This window comes from Nicotiana tomentosiformis, chromosome 12, assembly GCF_000390325.3.
Source record: "Nicotiana tomentosiformis chromosome 12, ASM39032v3, whole genome shotgun sequence".
NCBI lineage: Eukaryota > Viridiplantae > Streptophyta > Magnoliopsida > Solanales > Solanaceae > Nicotiana > Nicotiana tomentosiformis.
In genome coordinates this window covers 72,086,386-72,098,448 of record NC_090823.1, presented here as the reverse complement: position 1 = coordinate 72,098,448, position 12,063 = coordinate 72,086,386, and the positions used below count along the sequence as shown (strand labels likewise).

The 12,063-nt window shown below is 37.9% G+C and overlaps 1 protein-coding gene across 1 annotated transcript; it reads left to right on the top strand.

Moving 5' to 3' along the window:
- Nucleotides 1-7,628: 7,628 nt before the first annotated feature.
- Nucleotides 7,629-11,756, top strand: LOC104088158 (receptor protein kinase-like protein ZAR1). The gene is made up of 2 exons (XM_009592800.4): nucleotides 7,629-9,429; nucleotides 10,856-11,756. Exons 1-2 carry the CDS (start codon nucleotides 7,917-7,919, stop codon nucleotides 11,494-11,496), a joined length of 2,154 nt encoding a protein of 717 aa, XP_009591095.1. The 5' UTR covers nucleotides 7,629-7,916; the 3' UTR covers nucleotides 11,497-11,756.
- The last annotated feature ends 307 nt before the right edge of the window (nucleotides 11,757-12,063 follow it).

The window sequence follows — 12,063 nt, the reverse complement described above, 5'->3', positions numbered from 1 at the left end:
TTCACCACTTTGAGCTCGGATTTTGGAGGTTTTTGAGAGGGATTTTGAAGTGATTACTGAGGTAAGCTCCCTGTGTCCATTTATCTTCAATAATGATGTTTCCCACTAATTTTAAACCTAGTTGGTGAGTTTTTTTTAGGTGAAATTTGGGGGTTTAGGGCTAGAGAATTGGAGAGTAAATTTTGGGGATTTGGATGACCAAATGGTGTCGGACTTTGATAAATTTGGTATGGTTAGACTCGTGAGTGAATGGGTTTTCAGGTTTTGTGACTTTTGTCAGATTTCGAGACGTGGGCCCGGGGCCTGGTTTAAGCCAATTTTGGATTTTGGCTTAAAATTTCGTGTTTTTCTTATGGAATTGATTCCTTTAGCCTATATTAATTGTATTGTACTGCTTGTGGCTAGATTCGGGGCGTTTGGAGACCAATTCTAGAGGCAAAGGCACTTCGGAGTAGAGTTTTGCGCGGTTTGAGGTAAGTAACAATTTTAAATCTGGTCCTGAGGGTATGAAACCACGAATTATTGTATTATGTGAGTATTTTAGAGGTGACCCACATGCTAGGTGACGAGCGTGTGGACGTGCACCATGGAAATTGGGACTTGGTCTATTCCGTGAAACTGGAAAGTTGAATAAGCTTGTTGTTAGCTATGTGCCCTTTCTGTGCTGTAGAAATTTGACAGTGAATCATTCTAGAAATCATGCTTAGGCTATGTGTTGGTGTTGTAAAGACCCCAGTGGTCGTGATACCTTTGAACCTTCTTGCTTATTGTTACTTGTACTCAGTCGTACTATTACTTGCATATTATACCCCAGTCTCTGTTATTCCCTGTTGATAGATTATATCATTCTGTTTTGGGCTGATTCCCTTTTATTACTGAGGGCCGTGAGACTAGAGAGGTTGATGACTGAGTAAGGCCGATGGCCTGTTTGTGAGGTATTGATACCATAGCACGTGAGTTGTCTGTGCGGATCATGATATTTATATTATAGCACGTGAGTTGCCCGTGCGGATTCTGATATGATACTATAGCACGTGAGTTGTCCATGCGGATCTTGATATGATACTATAACATGTGAGTTGTCCGTGCAGCACGTGAGTTGTCCGTGCTGATTACAGCGCTTGGGCTGTAGGAGCCCCTCCGGAGTCTGTACACCCCCAGTGAGCGCAAGTACCTATTGAGTGTGAGTATTGAGGGCTGAGAGCCGAGTGTTGAGCTATTGAGAGAGCTTGAGGGACTATTGCCCTGAGAGGTTGCACTTGTTTCATTTGTTGCTGGACTTAAATGATTTATGTCATTGTTTTGAAACTTCTGGAAAATATTGTATCCGATTTTACCTGAACTTGGTAATGTGTAACTGACTTGACTTAAATTGCCGGAATTGAAACATGTCTACTTTCATTGCTGAAATTACTAAAATGAACTGTATTTGTATAGCTCGTCACTACCTTTCAGTTCCTTAATTATTATTGTTACTTACTGAGTTGGTTGTACTCACGTTACACCCTGCACTTAGTGTGCAGATCCAGGTGTTTCTAGTTACGGAGGATGTTGATCTTGTGCGTGGTTGAGTATCGGAGATTCACGAGGTAGCTGCCGGCGCTCGCAGTCCTTGTATCTCCTTCCTTGCTATCTTTTCTTTTCTGTATTGGTATTTTGGCACAGACTCTTGTAGACAATGTTTCTTAGATTGGTTGTTTAGATGCTCATGACTTGGTGACACCCGATGTTTGGGGCTATTTTTCCGCACTGTATTCTGAGTTTAACTCCTGTTTTTATGAAAACTCTATCATTTAAAAGCTTTTGACTTATCTTTTGTGAAACATTGGAAGTATTTTTGAGAATCGGCTTGCCTAGTACCGTCGATAGGTTACATCATGACAAGTTAGGATTTTGGGTCGTGACATAACTGCCTCTCTAGATAGGCCTTTTGTAAGTGGATCCGACACGCTATCTCTTGACTTTACGTAGTCAATCGTGATAACACCACTAGAGAGTAGTTGTCTAACAGTATTGTGTCTCCGTCGTATGTGATGAGATTTTTCGTTATACATAACGCTCCTTGCCCTGCCTATTGCCGCTTGACTATTACAATGTATACATATAGGTGCCAAAGGTTTGGGCCAAAATGGAATATCTTTCAAGAAATTCTGGAGCCATTCAGCTTCTTCACCGGCCTTATCTAAAGCTATGAATTCAGATTCCATTATAGAAGGGGCGATGCACGTTTGTTTGGATGATTTCCAAGACACTGCTCCACCCCCAATTGTGAAAATATATCCACTTGTGGATTTAACTTCAGAAGATCCGATAATCCAATTTGCATCACTATATCCCTCGATCACGGAAGGATATTTGTTATAATACAGAGCATAATCTTGGGTATGTTTCAGATACCCCAAAACTCGTTTCATTGCCATCCAATGTATTTGATTGGGATTACTTGTAAACCAACTCAGTTTGCTAATAGCACATGCTATATCTCGTCGTGTACAATTCATGATATATATCAAACTTTCCAATACTCTTGTATAGTCCAGTTGTGAGTCACTTTCACCTTCATTCTTTTGAAGTGCATAACTCACGTCAATTGGAGTCTTGGCAATCTTAAAATTTAAATACTTGAACTTGTCAAGTACTTTTTCAATATAGTGGGACTGTGATAATGCTAGACCTTGTGGAGTCTTGTGAATTCTAATTCCTAAGATCACATCAGCAACTCCTAAGTCCTTCATGCCGAATTTGCTAGCTAGCATACGCTTAGTAGCATTTATATCTGCCATAGTTTTGCTCATTATCAACATATAAACAAACAATGACTTCATGACCTGGAGTGTTTTTAATATAAACACATTTGTCACACTCGTTGATTTTAAACCCACTTGTCAACATTGTTTGGTCAAATTTGGCATGCCATTGTTTGGGGTGCTTGTTTAAGTCCATAAAGCGACTTAACAAGTTTGCACACTTTCTTTTCTTTACCCAGAACCACAAAACCCTCAGGTTGTTCTTGTAAATTTCTTCCTCCAATTCTCCATTTAAGAAAGTTGTTTTAACATCCATTTGATAGATTTCAAGACCATACACAGCCGCCAGTGCCACTAACACCCTAATAGATGTTATTCTTGTTACTGGCGAGTAAGTGTCAAAGTAATCTAGGCCTTTCTTTTGTCTATAACCTTTGACAACAAGTCTTGCCTTATATTTGTCAATAGTGCCATAAGCTTTCATTTTCCTCTTAAAGATCCATTTCGAACCTAAAGGCTTATTTCCTGGAGGAAGATCAACCAATTCCCATGTATGGTTATCCAAAATTGATTGAATCTCACTATTGACCACCTCTTTCCAAAATACTGAATCAGAAGATGACATAGATGCTTTGAAAGTTTGAGGCTCATTTTGAAGCAAAAATGTCACAAAATCTGATCCAAAAGAAGTAGATGTTATTTGACATTTTCTACGCCTTGGATCCTCTTCACTTTGAGTATTTTCCTTTGGTTCTTCCCGTGGTCATTTAAGTCTTTCACTTAACGACTCACATTCAATTTTATACGGATAGATGCTTTCAAAGAATTCAACATTATTTGATTCAATTACTGTATTAACATGAATTTTGGGATTATCAGATTTATGAACCAAAAACTGACATGCTTTACTGTTTGTAGCATATCCAATAAAAACACAATCTATAGTTTTTAGTCCGATTTTTACACTTTTTGATAAAGGAACTTGTACCTTTGCTAAACACCTACACACTTTAAAATATTTCAAGTTGGGTTTTTCTTCCTTTCTATTTTTCATATGGAATAGATTGCATTTTGCTATAGGGTACTATGTTGAGTATTCGGTTAGCTGTAAGGATAGCTTCCCCCACAAACTTTACGGTAAGCCAGAACTTATTAATAAAGAATTTATTATTTTCTTTAGTGTCCGATTTTTTCTTTCCACAATTCCATTGGATTGAGGTGTGTAAGGGGCAGTAGTTTGATGGATATATTTTGAACATATTTCTACAATCGGAGATTCGTATTCTCCACCCCTATCACTTCTAATCATTTTGATCTTTCTATTCAATTGATTCTCCAGTTCATTCTTGTATTGCTTAAATGCTTCAATTGCTTTATCCTTACTATTAAGCAAATAAACATAACAATATCGAGTACAATCATCAATAAAAGTTATAAAATACTTTTTTCCACCTCGAGATGGTGTCGACTTCATATCATAAATGTCAGTATGAATTAAGTCTAAAGGATTTGAATTCCTTTCAACAGACTTATAAGGATGTTTTACAAACTTAGATTCAACACATATTTGACATTTTGATTTATTACACTTGAATTTAGGCAATACTTCTAAGCAAGGTTTTATAATTGACATGTCCTAAACGAATATGCCACAAATTTGACTCCAATAAATAAGAAAAAGCTGCAATTTTATTAATACTGTCAACAACCATTACATTGAGTTTGGAAAGGCCCTCTGTGAGGTAGCCCTTTCCAACATACATTTTATTCTTGCTTACAATAACTTTGTCAGATACAAATACACATTTAAATGTATTCTTAACAAGTAAATAAGTTGAAACTAAATTCTTCTTAATAGTAGGAACATGAAGAACGTTGTTGAGCGTTAACACCTTGCCGGAAGTCATCTTCGGGAATATCTTCTCATAACCCTCAATCTTGGCTATTGCAGTATTTTCCATTTCACAGCTCTTCTTTGGGACCAGCAGTAGAGTAAGTTTCAAATATTTCTTTAACAACACAAATATATCGAGTGGCTCCAGAGTCAATCCACCACTCTTTCGGATTTCCAACTAGGTTGCATTCCGAAAGCATTGCACACAGATCATCAATGTTATCATTCTTCTCCACTATGTTGGCATGTCCCTTTTTCTTATCCTTTTTCGGGAGACGACAATTAAGGGCTTTGTGACTAGCTTTTCTGCAATTGTAGTAGTTGCCCTTGAATTTTTTCTTGTTCTGCTCCTTAGTCTGTCCAGAAGACCTCTTCCTCTTCTTACTTTTTGGAGCAGTTTCCTCAACGATATTAGCTCCCATAATTGTTGAATTTCCATGAGACTTCTTCTCGGCTATTTTGTTGTCTTCCTCAATCTTGAGACGAATCACAAGATCTTCCAACTTCATTTCTTTGCGCTTGTGCTTTAGATAGTTTTTGAAATCTCTCCACGAATGAGGCAATTTTTCAATCATTGCAACAACTTAAAATGCTTCATTCACTACCATACCTTCAGCAATAAGGTCGTGAAAAATAAGTTGAAGGTCTAAACTTGGGTTCCAACGGTTTTGCTGTCTATCATTTTATAGTCTAGAAACTTGGCAACCACAAAATTTTTTAAGCATGCATCTTCAGCCTTGTACTTCTTTTCAAGTGCGTCCCATAATTCTTTCGAAGTATTCATAGCATTGTAGATATTGTACAAGTCATCCTCCAAAACACTTAGGATGTAGCCTTTGCAAAGAAAGTCTGTCTGTTTCCACACCTCAACAATCATCAACTTCTCATTGTCCGGCATGTCAGCGGCAGGCAATGGAAGGTCTTCACTAGTGAACTTCTGCATACCAAGTGTGGTAAGCCAGAAGAACACCCTTTGTTGCCATCCTTTGAAGTTGGCTCAGGAAACTTTTCCCGATTTCTTAGCCGGTGGCACAACAGTTCGGCTTGACGAGGCTATCGTCGTTGCCGCAACACTCGCAGAAGGATTTTCATTATCAATTTCCATTTCTCACAGACAACAACAGAAGAGTTCAATTAATGACAAAAAATAGAACAGTAAACAGTACTGTAATTAATGATAAACAGTACGTTTAATAAATAAAAATCAAAGTTTTTATATACTGTTTCACAGAAAATGATGAAGTTTTTATGTTCTTCAAATCGTTTCTGAATTTTAATACTCAGATGAAGTTTTTATATCTTCAAATCAGAAATAGAAAATTTCAAAAGGATTAGAAAACCACACGGGTTTTAATCTCCAAAAACAGAATACAAATTACAATAAAAAATATTTTCCTTAAGATTGTTAGTCAATCTGTATTACTATAATAAATAATAAAACAGTAAATTTTCTGAAACAGAAACCAGAAACAGAAAATTAGCAGCAACAGAATGTCGAAATAATGAAGCTAAATTTGAAAATAATTTCGGAATAGAATCGAGCCCACTGAATGTACAGTGTGTCCTTAAGGAAATTATTCCCCTCAAGTACCCAAGGTATTGGAATATTATCCTCCTAGGATAGAATGATTTAACTCACCAGAGTGTTGGTACCAAAAACGCCGGTGAAACAGCGAACCACTCGAAGGTTGTAAACCACACTAGAGTTTTAATTGTGCAGAAGAAGCTTAGAAAATTTCGTAAGGAAAGATTTTGGGATCAAGGCATATTTATAGCCATTTTCTGGCACTATTTATGAAAATTTTGCAACCTTTGAGAAACAGCCATGGCTGTTGGAACAGGTGAGAACATTTTCCGTTTAAAATATTTCGGAAAAAAGGATTTAAAATAATCCGGGAAAGAAACGGACCGGGTCGCAGGTCCTGGGTTATTCCGGGTTGAATTTTCGTTAATTAATTAAATAATTGAAAGAAATTTTGTCCAAAAAGATTAATCAATCAATCTTTGACTGAAGCCGAAACCGAGCGAGCGAGCGACGACGGCACGAGACTTACTTTCCTTCCAACCCATTTAACACCGAAGGAAGTGCGTTTTCAATACAAACACAGTCCATTTTCTTTCCACCACCAACGAAGGACACTTGCTCTTTCCAAAGCAAAAGGGAGCTCACTTTTCCTCCATTTTCTTCCCTCCATTTTTCATTTACCAATCTTTTAATCCTAACAATAGTATGTATTTGAAAAAACATGGAGGGTCAAATGGTTTTGTGGGTCATTATAAACTTGATTTTAGGTTTATGTTCCTATTCTTTTTACACCTTAGAGATTTGCCTTTATAGGAAGTCGAGTATTTCCCCTTCTCTTCCTTGTTTCAGCAGTATTAGTGTTAGTATATTATTATTTTATTCTTAGATGGCTATTACTACATATCTTGTATTGTATTACTTGTTATCAGTGCTTCTTTTATCTTGTATTTTGCTATCTTAGTCTAAGTTTTCTAAATATCTTGTATTGTTATTACTTGTTATCAGTGGTCTATCGGAAATAACTTCTTTGCCCGTCTAGGGTTGGGGTAAGGCTGCGTATATCTTAACCTCCTCATACCCCACTTGTGGGAATACACTGGGTCTTTGTTATTGTTGTTGTGAGATATTTGCCTTTATACATAAGATATCCATCTTTTAAACATAAGAGATCTAAAAAAAAAAAAAGACACTTTCTTAATTTTAATATTATAAATGACCACAAAGTCCTACTTCCTCTACTATGTAGTAACTTGATTCTACAAAATATCATATGTAGGTAAAATTTCTCTTCCTAACTCTTACTAACTCGGATTATAAAAATCTGAAATATACGACATTGCTTTAATTCTACTACTTCAGTTAGGAAGGGCGCGAAGTGGACCCCTTCCCTCCTGTAATCAAACTCCTCCCGCAATGTCTCTCTCGTACTTAATACCTCCCAACTTCCCCTTTCTTCATTGTCACTCTCCTCCGCCACTGCTGACCTCCTTTCTCCTCCGTTCAAAACCACCCCATTTCTCTTCCCCTAAAAAAAGACGAGGGAATCTTTTCGTACTAAAACTTTGTGAAAAGAGTGAAACAGAGGAAGTGGAATTTCGAACACGTTAACGTTCTCTCTTTACGATATTAAAAAAAAAAAAAAAAGAGTGTTCCTATAGTACAAAAGGATTCACATTTGTTTTCTTTTGGAAAAAAAAGATCTGCTTACTTTAAAGTTTTTGGGTTCTGTAAGCACTAATCCCAACAAGCCATGTTGAGAATATCCGTTTTGTTTCTTTGTTTGCTGAATTTTCAGCTTTTTATGCACACCGGGGTTTCTCTAACTGCCGACGGACTTTCCCTTTTGTCTCTGAAATCCGCGATGGATGACGGCGGCGGCACTGTTTTCTCCGACTGGAACGAAAACGATGACTCTCCTTGTCGTTGGACAGGCATTTCATGTGCTAACATTTCTGGTTCTTCAGAGCCACGTGTCGTTGGGGTTACTGTCTCCGGCAAGAATCTCCGGGGATACTTGCCGTCGGAGCTGGGGACCTTAGTGTATCTCCGGCGACTCAATCTTCATGGAAATAATATTTACGGTTCTATCCCTGACCCTCTCTTTAATGCCACGTCACTTCATAGTATTTTTCTGTATGATAATAATATCTCCGGTCAACTTCCGCCCTCTATTTGTAATCTCCCTCGTCTTCAAAATTTGGACCTTTCGAATAATTCACTTTCTGGAACTTTCTCGAAGTATCTCCGTAACTGCCGGCAGTTACAGAGGTTGATTCTTGCTCGGAATAAATTTTCCGGTGAGATTCCGGTGGGGGTGTTCCCGGAGCTGGCGAATTTGGAGCAACTTGATCTTTCGTCGAATTCGTTTAATGGGTCGATTCCTGAAGATATTGGTGAATTGAAGTCACTCTCTGGAACTTTGAATCTTTCTTTCAATCATTTCAGTGGAAGAATCCCAAAATCTGTAGGTGATTTGCCTTTAACTGTTAGTTTTGATCTAAGGAATAATAATTTATCTGGTGAAATTCCTCAGACTGGTTCATTTGCAAATCAAGGTCCAACGGCATTTTTGAATAATCCTATGTTATGTGGATTTCCTTTGCAAAAGAGCTGTAAAAATAGTTCAAACAATTCATCAGAAGTTCAGGGTTCATCTAGTAATGAGGGGACTAATTCACGTAAGGGGTTAAAACCGGGATTTATTATATTGATCTGTTTGGCTGATGCATTTGGAGTGGCATTTATTGGTCTGGTGATTATTTACTTGTATTGGAAAAAGAAAGACTCTGGTGGTTGTAGTTGTACTGGAAAAGGGAAATTTGGTGGGAATGAGAAGAAAATGTTCTGTGATTTCCCTTGCATTAGTGGATTTCCGAATAATGAATCGGAAGTTGAGTCTGAGAAGGGAGGCGGTGGTGGAGCTAGTGGTGGTGTTAGTGGTGGCGAGGGCGATCTTGTAGCTATTGATAAAGGTTTTAACTTTGAACTTGATGAACTGTTGCGGGCTTCTGCTTATGTCTTGGGAAAGAGTGGATTGGGGATAGTGTACAAGGTTGTGCTCGGGAATGGTATTCCTGTGGCAGTGAGGAGATTGGGGGAAGGTGGGGAACAGAGATATAAGGAGTTTGTGGCTGAGATTCAGGCGATCGGAAGGGTTAAGCATCCTAATGTCGTGAAATTAAGAGCTTATTATTGGGCTCCTGACGAGAAGCTTCTCATTAGTGATTTCATTTCTAATGGAAGCTTGACTTCTGCCCTTCACGGTGAGCTTTTCATAATATTAAAACTTCTTCAATTTTGTTTGTGTAGTAGATATTACATCATTTTGAAAGAATGATCTAATGCATCCATGTTCGGAACATTGGGGTATACTATATTCTTACCATTAGTAGCATGATAAACTCATGAGCAAACTAAAATAATGAATTCGTGTTTTAGTTATTGATCACTCTTTAAGAATTGGAAAAACAGAAAAAGAATCTTTGGTAGTAGATTAGTTAGGAGCTTGGGATGTTCAAGTATTTATTCACTCGTATAACTGCTTAATATATGCGTGGTCATGAAATAATGACTATTAGCTATTGCAAGGGCAGCCCGGTGCACAAAGTATCCCGCGTTCACGCAGGGTCCGGGGAAGGGCCGCACCTCAAAGGGTGTGATGTAGACACATGCCATCTAATAATAGTTTTATCTTGAAAGAGTCCCATGTGTGCTTGTGCAATCCTTGAGTGAGGATGATTATTGTTTGTGACTTGATACTATGCTTAGGATTTAAGCCTAATTGTATCAGCTGATAAGGAAGTCTTCTATAATGCATCTCATATGAAAAAAGTTATCTGCATAAAGGGTAGATCAAGAGCCTAATATTTGCCATCCATTTAATGGACATATAAAGCACGCCACAGCGTATTAACATGGTAATGATCCAGCTATGCAGACTTGCAGTATTTACTGCAGATGCAATAATCAGATATTGACATCATACAGAATCTGGTAGAGGGAAATTGGGGACTACCAGAATGTGTAGTTATCTGGTCTGGTACCTACCATCCAGTATGAAATGGGACTTCTTCCTTGAGGTGGATTCCAAAATCAGTGTTCTGCATGTGACTTTTGCACTGTTGCTGCTGGTATAGCTGCATCGATGTTCATCTTTTTAATTTAGATTTTTGCCCTGACACAAATTGTTGTTACATTTATCGAATATCTACTCCACTACTCTATATACTTGTAACTATGAATCGGTAACACAACTGCTACCCAGTAGTAAGTGCTTGCTTTCTGACAACATATTTGGTTCTTCTTCGGTAAAGCCATATATACTTCTTAATCATTGGTTATATGGTACCCGAAATTCCTGGTTTCTTAATATACACTTTCAAGATTATGCAACTGGAATTTGACAGTACAATATTTCCTTTTGCATTCTGAAGAAGTTAAGGACTTTGTTCCTTTTCTTCTCTTCCTTTATCTCTGCTTCTGAATTGAATTGCCATGTGGTAAATCTGAAGTTATCAATGTAGCAACAGTTATTTCATGCTCAAACAGATTGTGCATAACCGAGTTAATATGAATGACGATTTGCCTCTAGTGTAATGTTAATATTGAGCTGAAAAGTTATTAACTTGTATCTTATTTGTTATAGTGTTGGAAATGTTGTGATTGAAACTCTGGTTTGCCTTTATACAGGGAGAAATGGGCAACCATCGCCGAGCTTAACCTGGTCAACGAGACTGAAAATTGCCAAGGGAACAGCGAGAGGTTTAGCTTATCTCCATGAGTGTAGCCCAAGGAAATTTGTGCATGGAGACATCAAACCATCCAACATTCTCCTTGATAATGAACTGCAGCCATATGTCTCTGATTTTGGCCTCAATCGGTTGATCAATATCACGGGAAACAACCCCTCCTCTTCTGGTGGCTTTATGGGTGGAGCTCTTCCTTACTTGAAGCCTGCTCAACCAGATCGACCCAACAACTATCGAGCACCAGAAGCTCGAATCCCTGGTAACAGACCTACACAAAAATGGGATGTCTACTCGTTCGGGGTTGTCTTGCTTGAACTGCTAACCGGAAAGTCTCCTGACCTCTCAATTCCCACAACTTCCACTTCAACAGAAGTTCCAGATCTTGTAAGATGGGTAAGAAAGGGATTTGAGGAGCAAAATCCACTATCAGACATGGTGGAACCAATGTTGCTTCAGGAAATCCATGCTAAGAAAGAAGTACTTGCTGTATTTCATGTAGCTCTTGCATGCACCGAGGCAGATCCAGATATTCGACCAAGGATGAAAACTGTCTCAGAAAACATTGAGAAAATTGGAGCTTAAACTTTTGGCTACACTCATGTCAAGAAGTTCTTGAGTTCCAAGATTTTTTTGCAGTTTATCCTGTCATTTTTTTTCTTTCTTCGGAGGCTTGTTCAATCTTTATATTCCACTATAGAAGGTACAGAATCCCTGTGTGCTGCAACAAAATTTGCTCAATTTTTTAGTAGTTAATTAGTTGTTTATCTTTGCAATCTATTCCTGTTATTCTGAAGTTTAAACAATTTGTCTTACTCAATAAAATTAATTCTTTGCTCATAGAACTTCAGGGAAAAACCTGCTTAAAGCTCAGTAGGAGTAGGAGTTCAAGGGAGTTGTTGACTTTTGACTCCCGCTTGTTTTATGCTTAGAACTTCAGGGTCAAAAGCTAGAAGTGTTGCCCATGGAACAAGTGAGGGACAACACTTGTTAAGCTTGAAGTTGTGCCCATGAGACAAGTAGGGACAAATCCACTTTGAGGATTATTTGTGTACTTAACCCATTTAAAAAGCAATTAGCATTTAGCCATTATTTGATATACGAAGAAAATATTTGGACTAAAATATTCCTAGCTAAAATACGGAAAATTCC

Excerpts from the sequence above, each read along its gene's own strand:
- LOC104088158 (XM_009592800.4), top strand. The coding sequence starts at position 7,917 with ATGTTGAGAATATCCGTTTTGTTTCTTTGTTTGCTGAATTTTCAGCTT. Across the intron at positions 9,430-10,855 it reads CTTGACTTCTGCCCTTCACG|GGAGAAATGGGCAACCATCG; the intron begins GTGAGCTTTTCA and ends GCCTTTATACAG.